This window comes from Helianthus annuus, chromosome 11 (assembly GCF_002127325.2).
Source record: "Helianthus annuus cultivar XRQ/B chromosome 11, HanXRQr2.0-SUNRISE, whole genome shotgun sequence".
In the NCBI taxonomy this organism is placed as follows: Eukaryota; Viridiplantae; Streptophyta; class Magnoliopsida; order Asterales; family Asteraceae; genus Helianthus; species Helianthus annuus.
In genome coordinates this window covers 28,383,902-28,411,564 of record NC_035443.2, presented here as the reverse complement: position 1 = coordinate 28,411,564, position 27,663 = coordinate 28,383,902, and the positions used below count along the sequence as shown (strand labels likewise).

Sequence of the window (27,663 nt, the reverse complement as noted above, 5' to 3'; positions counted from 1 at the left end):
GTCCCATGCGTGATTATGTGGTCCCATGCGTGATTATGTGGTCCCATGCGTGATTATACCCCTGATCCAACGGTTACCATTGTCTCCTACGTGATGTATGATAAGGCTTTTTGTATGTTAACCTTACTCTATATATATATATATATATATATATATATATATATAATTAGTAAAACTACAACACTTTAATAAAATAAAGAGTTAACTTCGTTTTTGCTACTTGTGGTTTGTCTATTTTAACGTTTTTGCCTAATAGTTTAGAAACTATTATTTTCCTCTCTTTGGTTTCCATTTTATTCCAAGTTTGCTCCCCGCCATAAACTTTGTCCAAAATGACAATTCATTATAAGGGTATTTTGGCCATTTTAGTCTTCATATATATATATATATATATATATATATATGTATATGAAGACTAAAATGGTCAGGTGAGATTCCTCTACAAAGTGTGTTTTTCCTACAAAGTGTAGGAAGTGATCTTGACCATTAGATGAGTGTGTTTAATAGTGAGATCATCTTGATGGTATTTTGGTGATGTGAATGTTTTAAAAATAGGATGATTGATTGAGGGTAAATGAGTCATTTAACTAGTTTTAAATAAGGTAATAACCATTAAGTCATAACACATAACATCTTTCTCACAATTCTCTCTCTCTCTTTCTCTAACTTCGTAAAGATAAGTGTTGTTAACTTGTAATGAAAAGCCATAACCCAAATTTTGTTTAAAAGGTCATTGAAACACCTTTTCGATATTATAAATATACCATAAGCAAATATCACCTAATTCACATATTTCTTCTAAAATTTCAACCAAATATTTCTTTTAAATAAGGTAATAACCATTAAGTCATAACACATAACATCTTTCTCACAATTCTCTCTTTCTCTTTCTCTAACTTCGTAAAGATAAGTGTTGTTAACTTGTAATAAAAAGCCATAATCCAAATTTTGTTTAAAAGGTCTTTGAAACACCTTTTCGATATTATAAATATACCATAAGCAAATATCACCTAATTCACATATTTCTTCTAAAATTTCAACCAAATATACCAAACCAACAATAGGTAATTCAAACACAGATACGTATATACATGTAAAGGTTTAGTATAATTGATAAATTTTGTCATAACAATTTCATATGGCATTAATTAAACATTATTATATTTTGTAATGGAAGAACAAACTAGTAAGTCGTGCTTAATCATTACTATATAATCTTATCAATTGCTCTCATTAATTAGAAAAAATGTTAATTACTAGTAATTTAATATGATAAATTTAACTACGGATTTAATTGCTAGTAATTTAATATGATAAAATTTAAATATAGGTTATTAGATGCCATTGCATGATGTAGTAATGCTTTTTTTGTGATATGACACATTCTAAGAGCATTTGATAAATCTTGATGAACTAGTATCTATAAATAAAATTATACAATATAACACATCAAGAAGAACCTTAGTATTTATAAAAACACGTCAGGAAAATACAAAGACATATCCTTCGTGAATCAAAACTCGTATCACATCATGATGAAACCCGATAACTTATAAAACACAACGTCAATAACTACAACTACATGTTTTTAAAAGCATAAACTATTATAACACGTTGTGAGTAAACATGCTGGTAAAACACATCGTCAAGAATATACAATATAACACACCATGTCCCCCTTAAAAACATAAACTGCTATAGCACATCGTGACGAAACCAAACAACTGATTAAACACAACGCCAATAATTATAACTACATGTCCCCCTTAAAAACATAAACTGCTATAACATATTGTGAGTCAACTTGTAACTAGTAAAACACATCGTCAATAAATTGTTAATGAAGGATCAGCTAGCGTGTTAGGTGAAGTTGAACAAAAATCGTCTACATGACCTTCTTAAAACATAAACTGTTATAACACATGTGAGTGAACTTGTAAGTAGTAAAACACATGGTTAAGAAATTGTTAATAAATGATCAACTGGCATGTTATGTGAAAATGAACAAAATCGTTGAATGATGATAGAATAATGCATGAATGATTAATTACGTAACTGATATATTTGAATTGTTAATGATAATGAGTTTCCTTAAAAATCTCATTTTATTGTTTTAATATTATCACTTCCAAAAATAACTTATTTATTAAATTACTTTTGTAACCTTTTATTAAAATTCTCTAGATGTCACATGTCATCACAAGATCACTTCCTACACTTTGTAGGAAAAATGACTTTGTAGCCAACTCCCACCCATATACCATATATATATATATATATATATATATATATATATATATATATATATATATATATATATATATATAATATCTCTATATGCTTTCAAAAATTCGTTAACTCTTTCTATCTTACCGCTCTCCACATGCCACCACCAACAACACCTAACTACCATCATCTGCCACAAACACTAATAGCTACCATAGCCTGCCACCAACACCAACCATCACAATAACCTGCCACCAACACCAACCAACACCTGCCATAAAAAACAACACCCACCACAACATCACAACTCCGTAGGTTTGGTCCAGGCCCTCACAACTTTCGTATATAAGTTTATATATATTTACTGCAAATCTATGAATATTTGTGTGTAAACAATTGAAACTGAGAAACACAAAGTTAATAAAAGTGATTGAAAAGATACATAATTTATTCAATGATAATGGCGATATATAGCCTTACATGACCCTGCGGAATAAAAAACGAATAGAAGATATTCTCTCCTGAATACTTGCTAAACCATGACTTCTTCTACCACACGTGCATAAAACACAATGGTCACTTCCATCTTGTCAAACTAACTCTAACTTATTAAAAACCATTATATAAACTAAAATAATAAATGTGTATGTCTTCAAATATCCAGCCATGCATAAACGTGACACTTGAAGATTAGCTTATTCCATGCAAATAAACCAACTACTAACTAACTATGACTCGTAACCCACGAACAAACCCGAGTAAAGCCAACAATCACCCCCTTAATCGGTGTTTGTTCGTACCGCTTTCTTCACAACAATGTCGGTTCATCATCTTCACATTGGTTCAAGTTGAGCTCTTCTGTTTTCTCTCACTTTGGACACTGCGATATATAATGCCCGATCTGGTTGCACTTGTAGCACTTAACACGGCTCTTGTCCCGTTGTAATTGACCGTCTCCTCAACCTCTCTCGGACTCCTGACCTCCACCTTGGCCATGCCAATAGTCTTCGCGGTTCGATTTACTACAACCACAATACTCACACTTGTGCTCCTTTTCTTTTGCCTTCTCTTCTGAACCTGCAAACAAGAGTTGGTTTTGATGCTCGGCTTGAGTCTCCTCATCCTTGACCGGTTCCTCATATGCCTTTAGCCGGCCCATAACATCATCAAAGCCGATGGTTTTCAAGTCTACAAGTTGCTCTATAGACGCCACCATATGAATGAACCATTTAGGTAACCCCATAAGAAATCTCTTCACCAACTTTGTTTCTTCTATTTTCGAGCCGAGTGCGGCGGCTCGCGAAGTATATCCCGACAATCTAATAGCAAAGTCATCAACAACTTCTTGATCCTTCATTTTCAGATTATCAAACTCTCCTATAAGAGTATGAAGTCTTGCTTCTCGAATTCGTTCCGCACCGAAATGACGGGTTTTGATACCACCCACATCTCCTTCACGGTTTTGAGATTTTCTATTTGCAACGTTTTTTCCTCTGGAATAGATTGAAATAAAAGAGATATTGCAACATGATTCTTCTTCGCATCCATGTTGGTTCCGGGTTTGATTTGCTCTCACACCCTGTGAACATTGAAGATAACCTTCATCTTCATGGCCCATACCATATAATTCGTGGATGACGACACCGGGCATTGAAGAGAAAGGGTGTTGTTCTCCTTAACGGTGACCAAAGATTGATTCTCCGTATTAGCCATAGTTGTAAAATCTTGCTCTACCAAAGATTAATAATCAACTAAAACACTGCTGAAAGTTTTACCTGCAAACCCCTTTTGCTACCTTTCTCCTACTGTTTTACACCCTTGATTATTACCTTCTGGTCACTTAATCCGTCCTTTCGTTCTTCGATCAAGAACTGGGTTAACAAGCCCGCTGATTTGGCCTGAATCACGACTCGTCTCTGCTACCCAATTGATCCCTTAGAACATAAACCCTCGAACCCGCTGACCTGCGATCACCTTGTTCTCTCCGATCGCTGCTGATCTGTCACCTCTGATCACTGAACACCGGTAACCTCTGATTGCTGTAGCCTTAACACCTCTGATAACTCTTTCTAGCGATCAGAATTCAACCCAGCTTCACTCGAGCTCTGCTCTAATACCAAATTTAGGTATGGTACAGGACCTCACAAGTCTCGTATATATGTTTATATATATTTACTGCAACTCTATGAATATTTGTGTGTGAATAATTGAAACTAAGAAATAGAAATTTCATAAAAGTGAATGAAAAGCTGCATAATTTATTCATTGATAATGGCTATATATAGCCTTACATAACCCTACGGAATAAAAAAAAACAAATAAAAGATATTCCTCCTAAATACTTGCTAAACCATGACTTCTTCTACCACACGTGTATAAAACACAACAGTCTCTTCCATGCATCTTGGTCAAACTAACTCTAACTTATTAAAAATGATTAAATAAACTAAAATAATAAATCCCTATGTCTTCAAATATCCAGCCATGCATAAACGTGACACTTGAAGATTAGCTTATTCGATGCATTTAAATCAACTACTAACGAACTGTGACCCACAACCTACGAACAAACCCGAGTAAAGCCAACAAACTCAACAACATAAAAAAACATCAACTTCTATCAAAAATAACACCTACCATCCATAACAAAATGGAACAATCCCATATCCGAACCACATCACCACTCAACAACATCTTCCCTAAACCCTCCATCCCCATACAAGATCTAGCTCCACTAAATCTTCAAAGTGGCGATGATACAGAGATCTATAACCTCGATTTGAAATCATAAATCCATTTAGATCCACAAAATCCACACCATATCTATGAACTCAATTTGAAGCAATAAACTTGATCTACAAACGAGATTTGAAATCATATATGATATTTGCGAATTTGATTTGAAAATCTAAAAAAGATGTGATCTGAAATCACAACAAACTTTGACCGATTACAAGATCTTCCAGCAACGGCGGTGGTGGTTAGGTCCGATAATTGTGGTGTTGGTTAGCTCTGACTGCAATAGTGATGCTTTAATCTAAATACTAATGGTGCATGATGGTGTTGACAGGTTAGTGGAGATCAGTGGCGGAACTAGAAGAAAAAATCAGGGGTATCCTAATTTTTTTCACCATTTCTAAGTATTCCAGGGTCCTGTTCGACTAGTAAAAATGGGCCCCTAAAAATATTCTTACCTAGGGTCATCTATGACAAGTGTTTGTCTCTCTCTCTCTCCCTCTCTCTCTCTCTACATATATATATATATATATAGTGGAGAGTTCAAATGAGAAGATACTTTATGTAAGGGTGTACGGGGTGTAAGCGGGGAGGGGTTTTGGTGATGGGTTTCCCCGATCGGGAACACCGCCGCCATCACTGCGGGGTCCCGAGTCGGGGTGTGATTTGGGTGTGGGTTCACCGCGTGAAGATGGCACATTTTTCGAAAGAGACCGTTGACAAACGGTCAAATTTATAAAAAAAAAATTCAATTTTTTTAAACAATATATATCTAACCAACCTAAATCATTTTTTTTACCACACTCACCACTCTCAAACACACACCAAAACTCTCAAACTCAAATCTTTCAAACACAAAATGGATTCCAAGCTTCCGTTTCTTTCTACCCTACCCGACTTTCCCGACGATGGAGATGCATCGTCAAGCGATAGTAGCTTAATTTTCTTCCAAAATCTCATCCAACAAGCGGAGCTACTAGACACGGCATCGTCTGGTAAAAAAAATTATGTCCGTCGAGATCGTGTGGGGGGCCACGAGACACTCATGGCCGATTATTTTGATGAAAATCCAAAATTTAATGAAGATACTTTTCGTCACAGGTTTCGTATGTCCAAGTCTTTGTTCCTAAAAATTGTTAGTGACGTGGAAGCGTATGACGAGTGGTTTCAAGAAGGCTTAGACGGGAGAATGAAGAAAAGTTTTACACCGTTGCAAAAGGTTACTTTGGCAATTAAACAACTTGCAACCGGTAACCCACCAGACGAGGGGGACGAGTATTTAAATATGTCTGAAAGGACCTCTCGTGAGTGCCTTGAATATTTCTGCGAGACGGTATGTAAAAGGTATGGCGGTGAATTCCTACGTAGACCAACGAGCCACGACATCGCGCTATTGTATCAGGCTCATGAGGAGAGGCATCACCTACCTGGTATGTTGGGTAGTCTGGATTGTACACACTTCGTCTGGAGAATGTGCCCCACAGAATTGCGTGGACAATACATGAGAGGCGATCATCAATACCCGACGGTTATGTTAGAAGCGGTAGCGTCTCAAGATTTGTGGATTTGGCATGCTTTTTGTGGGCCAGCGGGTTCACAAAACGACATCAACGTGCTGCAACAATCTCCGTTATTTCTTGCTCAACGAAACGGAACGGCGCTAAATTGTCCATTTCAAGTGAACAACCACTTATACAAACGCGGGTATTATCTTACTGATGGGATCTACCCTACCTGGTCCGTGTTTGTGAAGTCTTTTCCATATCCACACGACCCGAATGAAAAAAAGTTCAAGAGGCAACACGAGGCCGCAAGAAAAGATGTGGAACGGGCGTTTGGTGTGTTAAAGTCGAAGTGGGGAATACTAAATCGTCCAATGCGTTCGAAAACGGTGAGAAAGATAAGGTCCATCGTGTATACGTGCCTTATTTTACACAACATGATTATAAAAGACGACGGAAGGGCGATAGCACCGGTACATATTCAAGATCCTCCAGTCGAACCCGTCTTCGATGATACAGCCTATACGGAGCTCATTGACGAAGACACGCATTGGAGGCTAAAACACGATCTCGTTGAGCATCTCGGAAGTTTAGATTTGCCTCACCTTGAAGTTGATTCGGACGACGAGTAGTTTGTTTTTATATTTTTCTAGTTTGAATGTATTTTTTTTTCTAGTTCGAATGTTTTTTTTTAATTTAATGAAATGTCTTTTATTTAATTTTTATTTTTATTAATCTTTTTTTAATTTGTAAACATGCATCATTTTAGAAAAAAAAAAAAAATCAACTCCCCTAATAGGGGAGTGCCGCCATCAAAAAAAGGGTATTAGGGGAGTGTTAGAGGGGAGTTGACGTGGCTTATTCTGGTTGGTTATGTGTAAGAGGGGGGACTCACCTATTAGGTGAGCACCCCTTACACCCTAAGAAGGAAAAAAAAAAAGAAATTTCAAAATGTTTCATTTACTTCATTTAATATAAGTATTTAATGTTACTATAAGGGTAATATGGTAAACCTACAAAGATCATTAATTAGTAGCATTTCCCTTTAGTAGCTAACTACATTGAAATTTGAAACTTATCTTCAAAATAAATATTTTGTCAAAAAAATAAAATAAAATAATTTAGAGTGTAGGATAAATTACAATATGTATATGATAAATTACGGGTTGTGTAGGATAAATTTCAACATGTGTAATGTAAATTTGGAAAGGTATAGGGTAACTTTTGATGTGTGTAATCAAAAAATATTAGTGTAAAGGATGATAGTTTTTATGACTAAATAATTAGTGAAAGATGATAATAAGTGAGATGAGTGAAAAAGTATTTAATGTTTTACAATTATACTCTTTGTTCTTTTTTTCTCAATTATTTTTTCTTCCCAAATGAACCTATATAAAGTGTATGGTACACAATGCCTTAACGTACAAATTGTACGTTATGGCAAGTTCTCATGTTATAACCCTAGAAAGAAAATCTCGCATGTTGAAAAAAACCAAAGATCGCATGTTGCTGAAAAAAAATCAAAATCGCATATTGATACTGCATCTCGTACGTAACGTACGTTACAATAACCGGCCTATATATATACAGGGTTAGATTTATTTGAGAGAAACCCCTTGATTGTGAAGACTAGTAAACTAATCATAACCCTTGATTATAAATACACAAGTGTAAATTAATAGCCAGAATTTGATGATAAAAATACACTAGTGTATTTTATGATTTGATGATGTAAACTAATGGCTAAGATTTGTTCACTCAGTTCACAAATACACTAGTGTTAACTCTAGAACTCCACCATATATATATATATATATATATAGAGAGAGAGAGAGAGAGAGAGAGAGAGAGAGGAGAGATGTAGGATTATTTGAGAAAGGAGAAGAAAAAAAAATAAATCTGATAATTGTAAAACATTAAATAGTTCTTTTCTCACTTCATTTATTATTATCTTTAACAAATTAATTAGTTATAAAGACTAGCATCATCTACACAAAATTTGTTTCCCTTATTCTACACATATTAAATCTATTTTACACAAATCGAAATTTATTTTACAGTTTATCCTACATAACTCGTAATTTAGCATACTCACTCGTAATTTATTCTACACTCTAAATTACTTTATCTTACATATATATTTTGAGGAAGATTACAAATTAGTGATTTATATAATTTTCCAATATACCGTTACAATAACGCTAAATGCAAATATTAAATGAAACATTCTTATTTGTTGAATTTTTTTTCTTTTTCTTCTTACAAAGAACTTCTAATTTGAACCCTCCACTCTGTCTCTCTCTCTCTCTCTCTCTCTATATATATATATATATAGATAGGAATTGGATCAAGAGAAAACGATTTGAAGTGTGAGAACAGTGAGAATGATTTTCAGCCGTAAGATCTTTGTGATTTGAGGCTAAGATGATGCGGTGAAATTTTTGTAAATAATGGGAACCTTATAACTACCAGGATGGGTAAAATTAAAAGATCCAAGTAAGGGTGCACATGCTAATCACATGTCATTTCCCCCCATCATATTTAAACGCCAATAACTTTTTTATACGTGATTATTTTTCTAAAAAATACACCATAAAACTCAGCGTTTTTTTAATCTTTCCATCGAGTATATTATTGATATACTTTTCGAAAAAATGAACTGGGTTTTTATGACATTTTTCTGAACCGGGTGTTTTATGTCGTTTTAGACTAGGTATTTTCATGGCGTTTTTCTTAACTAAGTGTTTTTATGGCGTTTTAGCTAGGTATTTTCATGGCGTTTTTCTGAACCAAGTGTTTTATGGCATTTTCAACTGAGTTTTTTAATGGCGTTTTTCTGAATCGGGTGTTTTATGACGTTTTTAACCGGGTATTTTTATGTCGTTTTTCTGAATGGGGTGTTTTTATGGCGTTTTATTTGAACACCCAGTTGTTCATGTGAGTGGGTTTTTCTGAAAATATTAACTTAGTGTAATTTAGCATTAATGCCACATGTCAACACCGAAATCGTTATCACCGTTCTCACACTATTCACCGTTTTTCATAAATCCCGACCCTATATGCTACATTATCATATATATATATATATATATATATATATATATATATATATATATATATATATATATATATATATATATATATGGGAGCGCTAAAATGAAAACCACCTCCTGTTGTAAGAACCGCGAGAACCACTCTTAACCAATCAGATTATGCCAACATAAAGGCTATTTTGGTCATTTACCCCAAATGTCAAATCCACCCCTCTCTCTCCATTTAATGCACCAGAGATTATTTAAAATCTCTCAACCCTTTCTCTTTCTTCAAAAATATAACTCCTCTCATTCTCTTACTCCTGTAAAGCCTAACCCAAATACCTCTCTCTCTCTTCCTCAAGTTCCTCCCTCACCCTCCAATGAACAGGGCTGCCGACAGCGATCTCCGGCAGAGGTAGGTGGACGACGGCGATCTCCGGTAACCGGGTTCCTCCTGCGACACCTGAAGACTGCCGGCGACAACCCAAGAGATGAGACAGCCGGCCACCTTGTCGTGGTGGGCCGGCGACAGTGATGATGGAGACAAGCACACCCATGCGATTCGAGAAAGAGAGAGACGCGTCGGAGGAGGGGATAGATCGACGGGCGGCGGTGTTGGTTCGCCGATCGGAGCAGCGGCGGAGGTGGGTCGAAGCTCCGACAGCTGTGTAACCGGGTAAATCTTTTCGACTTCCTCGTTTCTTTAAGATATTCCCAGATCCATGTTTCTTTCTTTCTTTCTTTTTTTTTGGCCAATACTGATCGTTTCAGGCGGAAGGGGGTGTGGTTTCCGATAATGATGATGTTTAACAGATGATAACTGATGAGATGATGAAGTAATGGAACGGCAGTGGTGGTGGTTTCGGTTGGTGGGCATCCAAGTCATTTAATTTTCATCCACCCCTATTGCCTATTGTCGTATTTTTGGAATTGCCACTGAAGCTTTGTACTAAAGTTAATTAAAGTCATCCAAATGTAGTCTAGTTTTTTTTTTTTAAATTATTTTTCATAGGACACTTTCCATATGCCAGTTAGTATAAATATTAATGTGAAAATTTGGTTGCTTCATATTTTGATGTGCTTTGATGATGCTCTATTACTATCTAGTGGATTTGGAGAAATATAAAAAAAATCGACAACGATTTCTGAGACACCTAGTGTGTTGCGATTTCTCAGTGCTTTCGTTTTGTGTAAAAAACTTTTTTTTAAAAAAAAGTTAAAATCGTAATTTTTTTAACGTAAAACGTAATTTTTTTAACGTAAAACGTAAACTTTTTAACGTAAAACGTAAAAATGTAAAATGTAAAAAGTTTAACGTAAAATGTAAAAACGTAAAAAGTTTAACGTAAAATGTTTTACGTAAAACGTAAAAAGTTTAACGTAAAACGTAAAGTTTTTAACGTAAAACATAAAAACGTAAAACGTAAAAACGTAAAACGTAAAAAGTTTAACGTAAAACTTAAAATGTAAATAGTATAAAAAAATCTTTAAAAAAATCTGAATTTAAAAATGCTTTTAAAAAATTATGTTTAAAAAATAAAAACTAATATAATAATACAAAAAAACTAATAAAAAACAATAAAGACAAAAAGACAAAATAGAGTCATTTTACTAAATTACCCTTTTAATTTAAAATATTAAAGACATAATAAGACAAAATTATTTAATATTATTTTTAGTTACTTTTAATCTCATCCATTGATCTTGAAGATATAATGGCTAGAAAGTGGTTCTCTCGGTTCTTACAACTGGAGGTGGTTTTCATTTTAGTGGTCCCCTATATATATATATATATATATATATATATATATATATATATATATATATATATATATATCTCATAAAATTCTATCCAAAATGCTAAATTATCTTTTTTTTTGAATTGAAGCTTTTACATATAAAAATACATAGAAGCTATTCAAATAAAATAAATCATTTTTGTAAAAAAAAATAGTTTTTTACCACCTTTAACTGTTTTTTACCATTTTTAAAATTGAAAAAAAAATAATTTTTAGCATGTTCAATTGAATTTTTATTATACATTTAACATGGTAAATGCACTGTTCCCATGTTCTCCACTTTTCTAACATGTATTTAACATGTTTCATCGAGCGTGACCCTATATAGCATTTAGGAACCACCATTTATGACAAGAACCAATATGAACATAACCAAAACTACTTAAAAAACACATGTTTTAATATTTCATTAAAATCACAACTTTTTATTATAAATTTTTTTTTGATTTTGTTTGCTTCAATCTTCGATCTTCAATATCTTGTTTCGTCCAGTTTTACAATTTTATAATAAAACAACTTTTACATAAAATACATCTAACTCTTACAACGAGATAACCCGTAATGTACAAATATTGAAACCAAACAGAAATTACAAACAAACCAATATAAACACGAGTCTCTAGAGATTGCTTTATGCAATCGCAATCACAGTCACATCAAAACGATAAAGGCTTGCTCTTTTTGTCAAAGAAAAGTTTTAACAAATAAAAGATCAATTTAAACAATAATATATGAATTGTTGTAAAAGTGGCTTTAATACCATTGTAAGGAATCTAGGGTATACGTTTTAATTTATAAAATGTAGTTTTATATTGAAATAAAAATAATAATTACTTTTTAATGTTAATTAAATGCGGAAGCGTGATAAAACACATTTACAGATATACTTATCCCACGAGCGATCCAGTTATAATCTACACAGATAATTATATATAAACACAGCGACAACGAATTTAGGTTACAACTACACAAGAATAGAAGACTTGCACAATGGATGCAAAGAACGGCTCTGCTAGTAAAACTGATCACAATAACAACACTCAACACCAGATTCCACACGCGAAGATCGCATCTGAATCACCAAGACGTGAGACGATGGGTGGAGATGGTGGTTGGCGCGGCAGTGTGGCTCGGCGGAGCGACGGAGGTGGCCGACGAGGCGATGGTGGCCGATAAAAGTGTGTTGCGAGTCGTCGGTGTCGCAAAAGGAGAGAAGAGGGGCTAGGGTTTTTGCCAGATCTCTCTTGTTCAGTTTCTTTTGTGACTTGTTGTAACTAGGGTTTCAGGTTAAAGTACTATTCATAGAACCCCTAATTACACTCTAGCCCATCAACATTTGACTTTCCATCCAAGTAATTAATACTTAACTCCTTACTCTTTACTGGTCAACCCTTGAACTTGTTTTTATAAAAAAAAACACTTCTTTCTAATTGTTATGTTATAATAACTAATCCCATATTTTTTTCGAATAACTATTATTCACCGCTAAATTAAAACGACTAGTCAAACGCCTTGACTTTTATTTTATTCTCAATTAAAAACCTTTTAATTTATTATCTAAACAATAAATTATTACTTGGTTAACTCTTTAAACCACACCAGTGATTTCCGCCGAATTCACTGTTTCGCAAAACAATTGATATCTATAGTATTTCACCAAATACTCAATATCCACAGTTAATCCGCTTTTGTGATTTATAATATTTAATAATTAAATATCATTATTTGGTCGCCGTCCAATATGTAATTCTTTGAATCATACCTTAATAGCAACGTTAAATAATCGATAATTGGGCACTTAAATCATGTATACTCTACATCATAACTAATATCTAACATGCAATCATACACATACACATCATATGAACAAGTATCACAGAACTTTACTAAAATCACATTACATAAACAAATCAAACATTTAAACTTCAAATATCCTAAGAATCATCACATCTAGAAAGCTACTAACATTTAGCCAAAAATGATGAACCAAAACAAACCAAGCATGAATAGAAACTTAGTTTGATAATAGAGAAACTCTTAAACCGAATAAGATAGAACTCTTGTGGACCAGATCCTTAATCCGCTTTCCCTGTGTTTCGTCCCTTTGTTTTGCATTAGATAAACCTTACAATCGTCTATTACAACCTTTGTTGCCTCCACCTTTTTCAGCCACCGCGGTGTATTTATAACCAACTTCAACCTCTGGTTCCTCCTCCTTTTTCAATCGTCCACAGCCATTAGGGTTTTGACTGTTTTCTTTGCCGACTATCGACACGATCTATACCGGTTCACTGGGTACGACTCATACCCTCTTTAACTTTCTCAAGATTTCTTCATCTTTCTAAATTTCAACCTCGTCTACATCTAAGATCCTTCCTTTTCATCCAAACCAGCAAATCATCAAATGAACATTAATCTATTCCACTAGGATTTATGCACAAAACGATACTAAATAAGGATCTTTTTTATATTTGAAAAGTTGTTGTTATTCAGACACATTAAAACTCCCCAAACTTAACCATTGCTTGTCCCTAAACAATCTTTGGAAAATTATGTAACCTTGGATTCTCAAGTCGATGCTATTCCTAACCCCAAATCACAAATATTGACTCCCTTGACTAACAAAGGCAAGAGGTTGACAAACTATGCAATTCATTGGTGTTACATTTTAAAAATAAAGGAATCACCTAAGTTGTTCGATCCAATTTTATAACTCAAGACAAGCAATCAATCCATACCCTCACAATATAATCATCCTCGGTTATTTTTTACTTGATCATAAAGTATGCAAGTAAATTTATATAATCTCACCCAACATTTTGGGACATGATCCAAGAAATGTTGTGGTTATCTAAAAGTTATGGTTATCTTTTTTTAGGGACACCTAGAAATGCATTGGGACATGAACCTGAAAATGGAAGTGGTAACGAAGATCTAGAGCTACCACTATTTGGGTTGTCTACAATACTTAAATCTACCAACAACTTTTCAATGGACAATAAACTTGGAGAGGGCGGTTATGGACCTGTCTACAAGGTAATATATCACTCCATATTCTTCTATTTAACACATATGGTGTTCATGTGTACTATAAGATGATTCATAGCTGAAGTTATAAATCCTATAGTTAAATCAAAATTGTTGCAACATAAGTCATTGACATACATCTGTTATCGTGAGAACAAGTCACAGGTGATCCAAGATCGTTGTTACATTGTAGTCATGGAATAGATTCATCATATCAATCCATTGAACCCTATATATACATGTCATCCTTATTATTTCTTATTCACTTAGTGTACCATAGTTCTGTTCTTATATGATTTGAGATCAAAATCGGGTCGTGCTTTACTCAATGATTACAATAAAAATGGTGAAAGGAAATAAGACATATAACATATAATATGTGGGTGGGGATGTATAGAAGTCTTTTAATGCAATACGTATCTTAAAAATTTATTTTCCAGGGTGTACTCGAAGACGGGCAGGAAATAGCAGTGAAGCGTTTAGCAAAAAAATCCACTCAAGGTCTTCATGAGTTTAAGAATGAAGTCATCTCGATATCTAAACTACAACATCGGAATCTGGTCAAGCTCTTGGGCTACTGCATAGAGGGAACAGAAAAGATGTTAATATATGAATACATGCCAAACAAAAGTCTTGATTACCTCATATTTGGTAAGTACAGTAAGAAAAAAAATCAATTCAAATTTATATAATTTAGAAAAATCTAAACTCGAAATCAAACTATTTACAGATAAAACACAAAGCGAACTTCTTGATTGGCCTGCACGTTACCACATAATCATTGGAATTGCTCGTGGACTTCTATATCTTCACCAAGATTCTCGGTTGAGAATCATACATAGAGATCTTAAAGTCAGCAATATTTTGCTTGACACAGATATGAATCCGAAGATATCAGATTTTGGCATGGCTAGAACTTTTGGAGGAAATCAGATAGAAGCAAACACAAATAGAGTGGTTGGCACATAGTAAGATTCATCTTCCTTAAACTCATTTTAAATTTTAAATTATTTAGTAAATCACTTACGTTATCTTTGATATCTCATAGTGGCTACATGGCGCCAGAGTATGCAGGAGATGGTATCTTTTCAATAAAATCAGACGTATATAGTTTTGGCGTATTAGTCCTAGAGATCGTGTGTGGAGAGAAAAACAGAGGGTTTGACCATAAAAAAATTTGGAACAACCTTATTGGACATGTAAGTTTGGGCCTTTTAATATTAAAGTTAAATTGTATAATAGTGTAAAATCGAAAAACTTTGCCGTTTTTTTAACTATCTTTATTTTCACTCTTAACAATAATCAAATTAAACACTTGCCAAGACTATTCAAAATAAAGGTTCTTAACAATATTCCCAAATTTACTTAATTGCCTTAATATAATTACGAAGAAAGTTGATCTCTTTTTTAATGCAATTTGACAAACAACAAAACATATGACTAGTGGTCATTATTCTTTACAGGCATGGAGACTCCATAACGAAGGTAGATCCTTGCAACTAGTTGCTAAGTGCCTAGGTGACTCAATCAATGTGCCTCAGGTTCTACGGTCAATCCATATTGGTTTGTTGTGTGTTCAGCGTGATCCAGAGGATAGACCGACTATGACTATTGTGCTCCTGATGTTAGGGACTGAGGGCCCATTGCCCTTACCCAATGAACCAGGATTTTACGTTGGAAACCCTAAGCAAGATGCTACTCAATCTTCAAGCTCACATGGAACATCTTCTAACAATGAGCTAAGCATTTCAATATTGAGTGCTAGATAAACTGCTTCCAGCTAAATAACCTTATCAATTAAGCTCCGTAGATTTGTTAGATATTAAGGATTAAAACTAAGATATCTTATATTACTGTGTAATAATTGTGAACTTTTATGTACCTCGCTACTTGCTAGCCTAGGACATGGATGTAAAATAAACACATACTTAAACATATGAACTCCGCTGTACTTTGCTTATCTTGCCTATGTTTTTTTTTCCCCAAATTATCAAGGAAAAACTTGATGAAATAGCGGTCATAAGACTGCAATTTAAATTTGCTGTTGGAATTTATACATTGTTATTATGATGAAATCCTATTAAAAAACACTAAATCACTATACGGTCTACCTATGGGTGGGTTGGGCAGGTTTGGGCAATGATTAGGATTGGTATGGGTTAGAATTAGTTTGGTTTAGGATGAGTTTTCAAAGAAAAATGTCAGGATGGGCTTGGGTCATAATAGTTTGGGTTAGGATAGAGTTTGGGTCGAGATGGGTTTGGGTCTAGATAAGGTTCGGTCATTAAACGCTAAAAAACAAAAAAAATAGAAAATAAAAAAAAGACAAAAAATAAAAAAAAAACTTAAAAAAATAAAAAAATCAGAAACATTGAAAAAAATAAAAAAACAAAAATAAAAATACTCAAAAAAGAAACTTTAATAAAAATAAAAAAAAGAAACACTAAAACATATGCGTTTCAAGAGTGGCTGGTGATGGAGAAAGTGTGTTCAATAAATAAAAACTAAATAAATATACCCAAATAAATAAATAAATAATATAAAAAAATCATAAAATTCAAAAATTCAAAAATTAAATAAAATAAAAACCAAAACTTTATTTTTATTTTTTATTTTCATTACTTTTGATTTTTTAAGGTTTTTTCTGATTTTTTTTTATTTTAAAGGTTTTAATTTTTTTGGATATTTTTACATTTCTTACGTTTTTTTTATTTTTATTATATTTTACTTGTTTATTTTTTAATTATTATTATTTTTATTTTTCTGATTTTTTTATTCTTTAATTTTTTATTGTTTCTATTATTATTTAATATTTTGGATTTTGTGTATTTTTTTTCGATGTAAAGTCGCAGTCGTGACTGCTAACATCCACGAACACTTGAAAAGGGATTTTGTTTTTTATTATTTTTAATATTTTGGATTTTGTGTTTTTTGTAAGTCCTTTTTAATTTGTATGATATATTTATGTTTTTTTTTATTTTGTTTAACTTTTTATTATATTTGTAGTTATTTAAATTCTGAATTTTTTGTTTTTTTATGATTTCGTTGTATATTTTTAAATTTTTAATTATTTTTTTGGATCTTTTAAAAAAAAATTCATTTTTTGATTTTTTAAATTATTTTTTTAATATTTTGGATTTTTTAATTCTTTTTATTATTTTTGGATTCTTTTAAAATTCATTTTTTTGTAATTTTTAATACATTGGATTGTTTGTTTTTGTTCTTTGTGAAATTAGAGTTGTGAAAGCTAACGTCTACTAATACTCGAACAAGATGAAGAGTGTGACTAAATGACTTTGATGCTCTTTTTAGAGTTACTCACTTACCCAACGTAATGTCCATTCTGATTCACGAATTATTTTAAATAGATATCTTAAAACTCATCCTGACTCATCTTTATTTCTGACTCGTGTATTATTTTAAATAAATATCTTCAAATTTATCCTAATACATCCTTATTTTTAAAATAACCCAAACGGGTTTCAGTATAAGGGTTAGCTAATTGCATTCCCTCTTTTACTTTTGGTATCACTTTCCAAAATAAAAACTTTTAAAGTTGTCATATTTCACCTTTTTAAAAATCCTAATTTTTTGTTCCATCCATAAATCTATACTATATAATTAAAAAAAACATTTTTATTGACATTTGTCGTCACGTTAGGCTATGTCTTATGGATAATTATTATTTTAGTTTAATTCTTTCTAATTATTTATAGACAACCTTTTTATTAAATATTATTTAATTTAATTATTATTTTTATATTTATCTATTTACTTCAAATTCAAACTTAGTTATCTAATTTGTTATTAACTATATATGTGAACGTTTTGTTTAGTTTTGTATCAAATAGATTTTAAACTTAAAATAAAATTAGCTAATATTATTTATCATTTATACATTTACAGAGTTTTAAATAAAGTGTTAAATTTCGTTAACAAATTTTGCTATAACAGAATAATCTATTTATATCAATCTAAATCTATATTATACTATATAATAAAACATTAATGTGTGGCACCTGTCGTTCATTATAGTAATTTAATTTATGATTTCTCGTCTCATTTCCAAACTTAATATATAAAATTACATTAATTCAACCCATGCAATAAAGGAAGTTTTGAAGATATATTATTTTATTATTTAGTATATAAAATTTATTTATTCAACCTGGGTAATACACAGGGTTATAAACTAGTACATAAATAAATGATGGGATTTTCTAATGGCACACCCATGTCTATCTACACACTTTTTCAATTCAATACGCATCGTATAGGCCTATACGATGCATATTGAAATAAAGTAAAAGACATAGCAGACTAATAGGTGCAGGTTATGTCTGGCGGCGGGCTTGATACGCATCGTATAGGTCAGCCCACTGTTTTTTTGAATTTATTTTTTGTTGTGTTGTGTCGAATGTGAACCCGAGAAACGAAAGGGATTTCGAGTAGTTGGTCGATGATATGATAGATACAGATCTCTATTCGTCATCTTCCAAGCTTTCACACACGGATATGTGGTTCCCAATTTGCGGAACATAATCACAGATTGTCTAAAGAAGCGCTTTTATCATGTGTCATATTAGATGTGCTATGGTGAGATTTTTCAATTTGCACAGTGGGAGAAAAGACCAGCACCTCTGTCAGTATTGTCTTTTAAATTCGCATAAACATATATTCGTTTCATAACATCCTCCTATAAATCAACCACAACTCACTTGATACGTCTTCTATGATGATTTGAAACATTCACGAACTACAATGGACTCAGACTCATACCACTCTATTATGACACATGATAAAAGCGCTTCTTTAGACAATCTGGGATTATGTTCCATTTTATGACACATGATATGGCACGCTTACCTTAATCACATCTTCCATGGAGTCACAGATCCGACAATAAGGCCCATAGATCTTATGCCCACCCGAGACCGACCTATGGATCACATATGATAAAAGCGGTTCTTTAGACAATCTGGGATTATGTTCCGTTTTATGACACATGATACGGAACGCTTACCTTAATCACATCTTCCATGGAGTCACAGATCCGACAATAGGGCCCACAGATCTTATGCCCACCCGAGACCGACCTCTGGATCACACATGATAAAAGCACTTCTTTAGACAATCTGGGATTATGTTCCGTTTCTTCAAGATTTACATCTGATGTCCAAGTTTGATAACATTTGAGTTCATCTGCGGCAGTCCAATGACATTCTTGGTTCAATAATCCGACAATAGCGCCCACGGATCTTAGGCCCACTCGAGACCGACCTCTGGATCACACATGATAAAAGTGCTTCTTTAGACAATCTGGGATTATGTTCCGTTTCTTTAAATCACACCCCCAAAATACCACATGCGTAATCACCGCGGGATGTGTGACGTACTAGAATCCAAGCCACCAATCACAATGAACTGCGCATAATATTTAAATAAAACATTCCATTAATTTCAAAATATAATTCTAAGACATAAGTTAAACCAAAGTAGTTGTTCAGCGGAAGCATAAGGTAAATTGTAAATCAATTGCTTCAATACAAATATTCATAATCAGCGAGCATATATCCAAGAGCCTCGACCCATGACCACTCTAGCACTCCCAGATAGCAAGTCCATATCAAGAATCTAACGACCTACAAGCATGCAGACAAGTGTGTCAGACGACGCTGGTGAGTTTAAAGTTTTGTTAACGCGTTTAGTTACCAGATATGAGTATAACACAGTACAATGATTTGCTTTGATGTTGTTATTAACTCGATTACCGCAGATGTCTACAAGATGTATTTGCCCAACCCCAATGTCTCTATCAAAACATTGGTCATGCTTTAAGGTAATTAGTTCATGCCCGTCCTCCCCGGTACGGTGTGAGGGTGCCAAACCTAATAGCGCTATCAACTAATAACCTCGTTGCCTCCCCGGTAACTAACGGTAGATGTAAGGGGTCTTATATGATAGAAATGAGTTTAATAACAAACATCCCAATAACCTGATATTCCTCCCCGGAACGTTACCCGATATCCCTCCCCGGGATGCATGCTTTGAAAAAGAGCAGTGAACTCACCTCGGTTTGCTCAGTATATTTTAATTACCTGTCCAGTTGTTCAACCCAAACCCTACCGTGGTTTCCAAACAACATCAGTTTCATCGATATTCAAATCACATGTTTGCGCACGGTAAGTCACGTATAGTTACACAGTTTACATCTAGCATTAAGATCATTGTCATCATGTAGCATGTACCGAATTATCATAACAGTCCACATCTTTTACACATGTCACTTACCATTACAGAGTATAGTTATCATGCAATTATCATAATGTATAAACAAGGGGTACACATCCATTCACACACATAGACTGTTCACTGTGCCCGATAAACAACCCAAGCGACGAAACATTCCTATGACGAAACCCCCATGTTTCGTCAGATTGTATGTCGACGAAACCCCCCATGTTTCGTCGGAGATGTTTGTTGATGAAAAGCTCCATGTTTCGTCGACCTATGATTCGTCGACTTATGTTCCGTCAGCTACCCTTCCAGTTTCAACATTCCCCAAACCCTAATGTTCCCAGTTTCCATTGTTCATCCCATCATCATCATTAGTCTTTGTGCACTAAGATTACATCATGCATTCTAATCAAGAATTGGGTCGCTACCTTCACAAATTTCGATTTCACAAACAAAGCATCATCTCATCATTTATTACACATGCTATGCTTACTGACAACACTATTAAAATAACTACATTGCTTGATTAGATCTCACATGGGCCGCCAGTTCTAATTCAAGATTAACAACTTTATATGATTACTAACACTATTAGATCTCACATGGTCCATATACCTTCAATTATATTGGACCGATAAAACTACTTATATATCAATTCCCTAGAAATTCATATGATTACCAACATTCTTTTATCAATTAACAACAATCATCAAGACCATCGCAATCATGTTAATCAATCGTACACATAATCGTTACTAGGTAGGGGTGTTCAAAAAACTCGTGGCTCATAGCTCGCTCGAAACTCGCTCGAAAAAAGCTCGAAGAAAGCTCGGCTCGAAATTGGCTCGGTTGTTAACGAGCCAGCTCGGCTCGGCTCGATTTGTAAACGAGCCGAGCTCGAGCTTGGTCTGGCTCGGCTCGTGAGCTGGCTCGATAAGGTTTACATGCTTCATTTTTTTGTCCCACATCGCTTAGAAAACAAAAACTAAGGGATTATTTCCCCTATAAAAGAAGATAAAGACAATGTACAAAGTGAATTAACTATTTATACTTGCATATTTAGCCATATGGTTAAATTAAATGGCAATTATGGCCCTTAGATATGAAGAAATTCATTTTTAAGTAGTAAATTTTGCGGTTTTTTGTTAGTTCGAGCTAGATCGAGTCGAGTCGAGCTAGCTCGAATTCTAATCGAGTCGAGCTCGAGCCTCAAATCTCAGCTCGATTTGAAATTCGAGCTCGAGCCGAGCCAGCTTGAATCGAGTTCGAGCCGAGCTCGAGCTAGGTTTAGCTCGGCTCGACTCGGCTCGTTTACAGCCCTATTACTAGGGCAATATTCATTAACATGTTCGGATTTATAAGAACGATATCATTAAACATGTACACACGAAATCAAACAAGGAATAATTTATACTAACCGAGAGTGTTGAGATTTTGCACAAGAATGAGAGGAAGATGATGCTCGAACAGAAAGAGGGAAAGCCTACATGTTGCCGTCGAATGAAGAAGATAGAGAGCACTAGGGTTTGATAACTGACGTTTTGCGTATAATGAGCAAATACAAAATAGACCGATGTTGGGCCTTATCTGGGCCGAAAGCCCATTTTGGCGAAACATCCATGGGACCACGAAACTCCCTAAGTTTCGTCGACTAGTGGTGATGACGAAACTCCATGTTTCGTCGAGTACAGTTTGAGGTTGTTGCACTAATGTTTCGTCGGGTATAATTGTAATTTGTGAATAGTTTAACAGTTTATAATAAGTTTGTAACAACTAATCAACCCATAATTTACACATACTCACATAACACACATACTCAAATAAATTTCAAAGACAGAGTTTGTAACAAGTAACATGTCAAGGAAAGGTCTTGGAAACTCGGGTTGTTACATCATCCCCAACTTGAAAGAAATTTCGTCCCAAAATTTGATAAGCAACCCAAAATCGCAAGATGTTAACTCAGGATGACTGTGGATTTTCCGCGGGTACCACATCATCCCCAACTTAAATGGGAATTTCGTCCCGAAATTCACTAGTTGCATTAGATTTAGATTTGCCAGGCTTGGACTTGTCCTCTGGGAATAAATGTGGGTACTTAAGCTTCATCTGATCCTCGCGTTCCCACTTGAACTCCGGTCCATGTCTTGAGTTCCAACGAACTCTCACGATTGGAATGCGGCTGTGCTTACGGACCTTGACCTCACGGTCCATACTTTCTATTGGTTCCTCGACAAACTGTAACTTGTCGTCGATCTTCAGCTCTTGAAACGGTACCACCAGCGTTTCATCAGACAAACACTTCTTTAATTACGACACATGGAACACATTATGGATGTTACCCAACTCAGCAGGTAACTCCAACTTGTAGGCCACTTTACCAATCCGCTCCAGAATTTTGAATGGCCCTACATAACGAGGGTTAAGCTTTTCGCGTTTTACAAAATGAACCACACCCTTCCAGGGTGAGACCTTCAACATAACATGATCATTAACTGCGAACTCCAACGGTTTTCTACGCTTATCTGTGTAGCTTTTCTGACGATCACGCGCCGCCGCCATACGATTCCTAATCTGTACAATTTTCTCGGAGGTCTCAAGTACAAGTTCTGGACCTGTGATCTGACTATCACCCACCTCAGCCCAACAGAGAGGTGAACGACATTTCCGTCCATACAATGCTACGAACGGAGCTGCCTGAATGCTGGTATGGTAGCTATTGGTTTATGAAAACTCTACCAAAGGCAAGTGTTTCTCCCAACCATTGCCAAAAGCAATAACGCACGCCCGCAGCATGTCTTCTAGTGTCTGGATGGTTCGTTCACTTTGACCATCCGTGTGTGGGTGATAAGCAGTACTCATGCTGAGTTGTGAGCCAAACGATTTTTGCATCGACCGCCACAAATCCGAAATGAAACGCGGGTCAGAGATAATAGAAGTCAGCACCCCGTGCCTAGAAACCACTTCCTTAAGATAGACAGTTGCTAGCTGTGAGAACTTCTCCGTTTCCTTGATTGCTAGAAAGTGCGCTGACTTCGTAAGACAGTCCACGATCACCCAAATTGTGTCGTTCCCGTTTTGAGTCCTAGGTAACCCAGTGACAAAATCCATTGCGATTTGCTCACATTTCCACATGGGTATTTCTGGTTGTTGCAACAATCCAGATGGTTTCTGATATTCCACCTTAACCTTCGAGCAGGTCAAACATTTACTCACATAAGCCGCGATGTGAGCTTTCATCTTCGGCCACCAATACATGACTTTGAGATCCTGATACATCTTATCTGAACCTGGGTGAAAGGAGTATCGAGACTTGTGTGCTTCATCCATCACAAGTTCTCTAAGGTTACCGAATACATGAATCCATACACGCTCCATGAAGTAGAGGATACCATCTGATCTCTCTACAAGTTGTTTATCCATGCCCCTTAAGTACTCTGCTTCAATGTTTTCCTCTTTCAATGCTTCAGTTTGTGCAGAACGGATCTGGTCAGGTAGGTTAGAATGAATGGTGAGCTACAGAGCGCGAAAACGCTTTGGTTTCGCTTCCTTCCGACTGATGGCGTCAGCTATAACGTTGGCCTTACCCTGATGATACTTGATTGCACAATCATAATCGTTTAAAAGTTCTACCCAGCGACACTGTCGCATATTCAAATCCTTCTGGTCGAAAATATGCTGAAGGCTCCTGTCGTCGGTATAAATAGTGCATTTAGTACCGTACAGGTAATGCCTCCAGATTTTAAGCGCAAATACTACGGCTCCTAACTCCAAGTCGTGTGTCGTATAATTCTTCTCGTGAACCTTCAACTGTCGAGAGGCATAAGCTATCACATTGTTACGTTGCATTAGCACGCATCCAAGACCCTGAATAGAAGCATCATAATATACCACAAAATCTTCTGTACCTTCAGGTAGAGATAAAATCGGTGCACTGCAAAGTTTCTTCTTTAACAACTGGAAAGCCTCTTCTTGTTTCGTTCCCCATGAGTATACAACGCCTTTCTGTGTCAATGAAGTAAGAGGTTGGGCGATCTTCTAAAAACATCCTTGATAAACCTGCGATAGTACCCAGCGAGTCCAAGAAATTGTTGCACCTCTGGAGGAGTCTTGGATGCCGCCCAATTTCTAACAGCATAAACCTTTGCAGGATCCACGTGTATCCCCAATTCATTAACAATGTGCCCAAGGAAGTGTACCTCCCGAATCCAGAAGTCACACTTAGAGAATTTCGCATAGAGTTGCTCCATCCTCAGGAGCTCCAAGATAAGTCGTAAGTGCCACTCGTGATCTTCCTTGCTCTTCGAGTAGATCAGGATGTCGTCAATAAATACGATAACGAAGTCGTCGAGATATAGTTTGCATACTCGGTTCATGAGATCCATGAAGACAGCTGGCGCGTTCAACAATCCAAACAGCATAACTAAAAACTCAAAGTGCCCATAACGCGTTCGAAAAGCCGTTTTAGGAACGTCCTCCTCTCAGACTCTCATCTGATGATAGCCCGACCTTAAGTCGATCTTCGAATAAAAACATGACCCTTGCAACTGGTCAAACAAGTCGTCGATGCGTGGCAATGGATATCGGTTCTTGACAGTCACCTTGTTGAGTTCCCGATAATCAATACACATGCGAAAGGACCCGTCTTTCTTCTTTACGAACAGAACTGGGGCTCCCCAAGATGAAGAACTGGGTTGAATAAAGCCTCTGTCCAATAACTCTTGCAGTTGATTAGACAACTCCTGCAACTCTCCAGGTGCTAAACGGTAAGGAGCACGAGCTATCGGGGCTGCTCTGGTGCAAGATCAATCTGAAATTCCACCTGACGGTGAGGAGGTAAACCAGGAAGTTCCTCAGGAAACACCACTACAAGAAATGTGACCATTAAAGACTAAATTTTCAGGGACTAATATATCAGTCTTAAATATGTAATATCTAGGACTGATTTATCAGTTACTAATAACATTGGAGACTGATTTCTACGTGGCATATTTTAGTGACTGATAATCAGTCGCTAATATCTTAACACCTTAGTTGAGACTAAATGTCACACCCCGACCACGTAAAACAACAAAACGTGGCGGAATCGTCGGGGAGTGTTGTAACAGAATCATTGTCTCATAACACATGGAAATTTAAAATTTTGTTTTATTGATTAACTGAATTACAATGTCATAACAACAAAGAAAAATAACATAATTAACTAGTCTTGCATCTTTTATTGTCACTAAGGCCCAAGTCCACCTATGTGTATCTTGATCAATCCTATGCATCATCTCCTGAAACACATGTGAAAATAGGTACGCCAGCATAAAAATGACGGCGAGTACATAGGTTTTATTGATTTAGGATTCATGACTTATAGGTTTAGAAAAAAGTTGTTTAACAAAAGTCAGTCATGATCCTTGTAAAATGTTTTGTTTTATAAATCATTTGAAAAACGATGATAGACATGTATATGTACAAGTAAAAGAATAATGTATGGTTAAAAGAATAACCAAGTAAAATAAGTTGTATAAAATAAACTTTTTTGTAAAACAATGTCTTGTGAAAAATATGTTATTTGTAAAAAGGTATAAGTCCAAATTGAATGATTTAAATAACGCTACGACATGTAATGTAATACAAACACTTATATATAGGAAGTACCAGCGGCGTATCCACCATGCTTGTATCACATTACACACGTCTTGTTACTTAAATCACTTACCCAAACAAACCACCAATGTAAATTGCCCATGTCTAAATCAACTGTCAAATATCTTTGTGAAAACCATGTCAAAATGTTATATCAAAATGTTGTCAAATGTGAATATCAATATCAAAATGTCTATGTCAAATATCAATAATGTAATGTGTAAACAAAATGTCATGTATGGTTAGTGAAATATGTATCAACTAAACCATAGGTAAAAATGCACAAAACAATGTATTGAAGGAAAACGTGGTTTAAATCAACGTTATGCTTTGTGGAAATGCATGCTATACTGAATACAAACATTTATGCGGTATTGTTAAAATAAATACATCCAAGCCTTGTGACTGTGGTGATAAACCTTTAAACAAATTAAAGGTCTACCTGTTTTATGTTTTAATCAAATTCGGTCATTCCTTCCATCCAAACATACCTAGGATGTCAGGAACGGGAGTTGTCAATTCCTATGGTACCATTACCTACTAACGAGCGGTGTGATCAAAGTTAATGAATGTATATTGTCCCACTTAAACAAACCAAATGTCATACCCAAAATGTAAGCATGTGATGAAATGAAAAATGTACTAAGTATGATGAACATACATAGCATGAAAAGGTAATGTAAAACAATGTACTAAGTATGCGCTAAACGAACATACGTAGCATAAAATGTCATGTAAAACGATGTACTAAGTATGCACACAATGGGCACACATAGCAAAAACATAATGAAATCATGTACTAATAGTGTACTAATGAACATAGCAAGTATATGATAGGAAAACATGAAAAAGCACGAAAGTAACAAGTAAGCACATGTGTTTCACCCCAAAACAGTTTGAAAACAGTAAAAGAGGGGACTATGTACTCACTTGAGGGTGCTTAGAAGTCTTGAACAACAACCAAGCAAGGCTAGAGGGATCACGGAATCAAACGACACCCTATATAGATAACTACATAAATAACCGGACCTAAATCGGGGGATTGGATAGTATGAGGTTTCGTAAACCAAATGAGTATTGCAACTCATATGATATGGTTAAACAAAGCTCACATACTAAAATGAAACCTAACCTAAGTGCTTACGACCCATTATGACCCGTTTAGGTAGCTTATGCTACTTTAACGCGTCGTTTGCGTAAAACGCGTTTTGACCGCCTAACTAGTCCTATGACAAGTGAAATATGCCTTAACATGTTTAATATTGTTGCTAAATCAGTTTAGATATCAAAAGTTACGTTGCATAGGCTTAAAATGAATTTTGGCGACAAAAGGGTATTTTGGTAATTTTCCTAAGGCATAGAAACTACTTATCACACAACTCTTTAAACGACGTGACCATAAGGTATAACCTCGGAAGGTTATTCCCTATACACTATGGTCACCTAAAGTGTTTGGTCGGATCCTAA

General features: G+C 35.0%; 1 protein-coding gene across 1 annotated transcript in view; it reads left to right on the top strand.

Annotated features, from left to right (window-relative positions):
• The window catches only part of LOC110889935 (G-type lectin S-receptor-like serine/threonine-protein kinase At4g27290), a 37,393-nt gene extending 21,014 nt beyond the window's left edge, over positions 1 to 16,379 (top strand). The window contains exons 3-7 of the mRNA XM_022137505.2: positions 14,177 to 14,334; positions 14,766 to 14,976; positions 15,056 to 15,293; positions 15,374 to 15,524; positions 15,789 to 16,379. Of these exons, the coding sequence (XP_021993197.1) occupies positions 14,177 to 14,334; positions 14,766 to 14,976; positions 15,056 to 15,293; positions 15,374 to 15,524; positions 15,789 to 16,094 (1,064 nt within the window). The 3' untranslated portion in view covers positions 16,095 to 16,379. The remainder of the gene's footprint in view (positions 1 to 14,176; positions 14,335 to 14,765; positions 14,977 to 15,055; positions 15,294 to 15,373; positions 15,525 to 15,788) is intronic.
• The last annotated feature ends 11,284 nt before the right edge of the window (positions 16,380 to 27,663 follow it).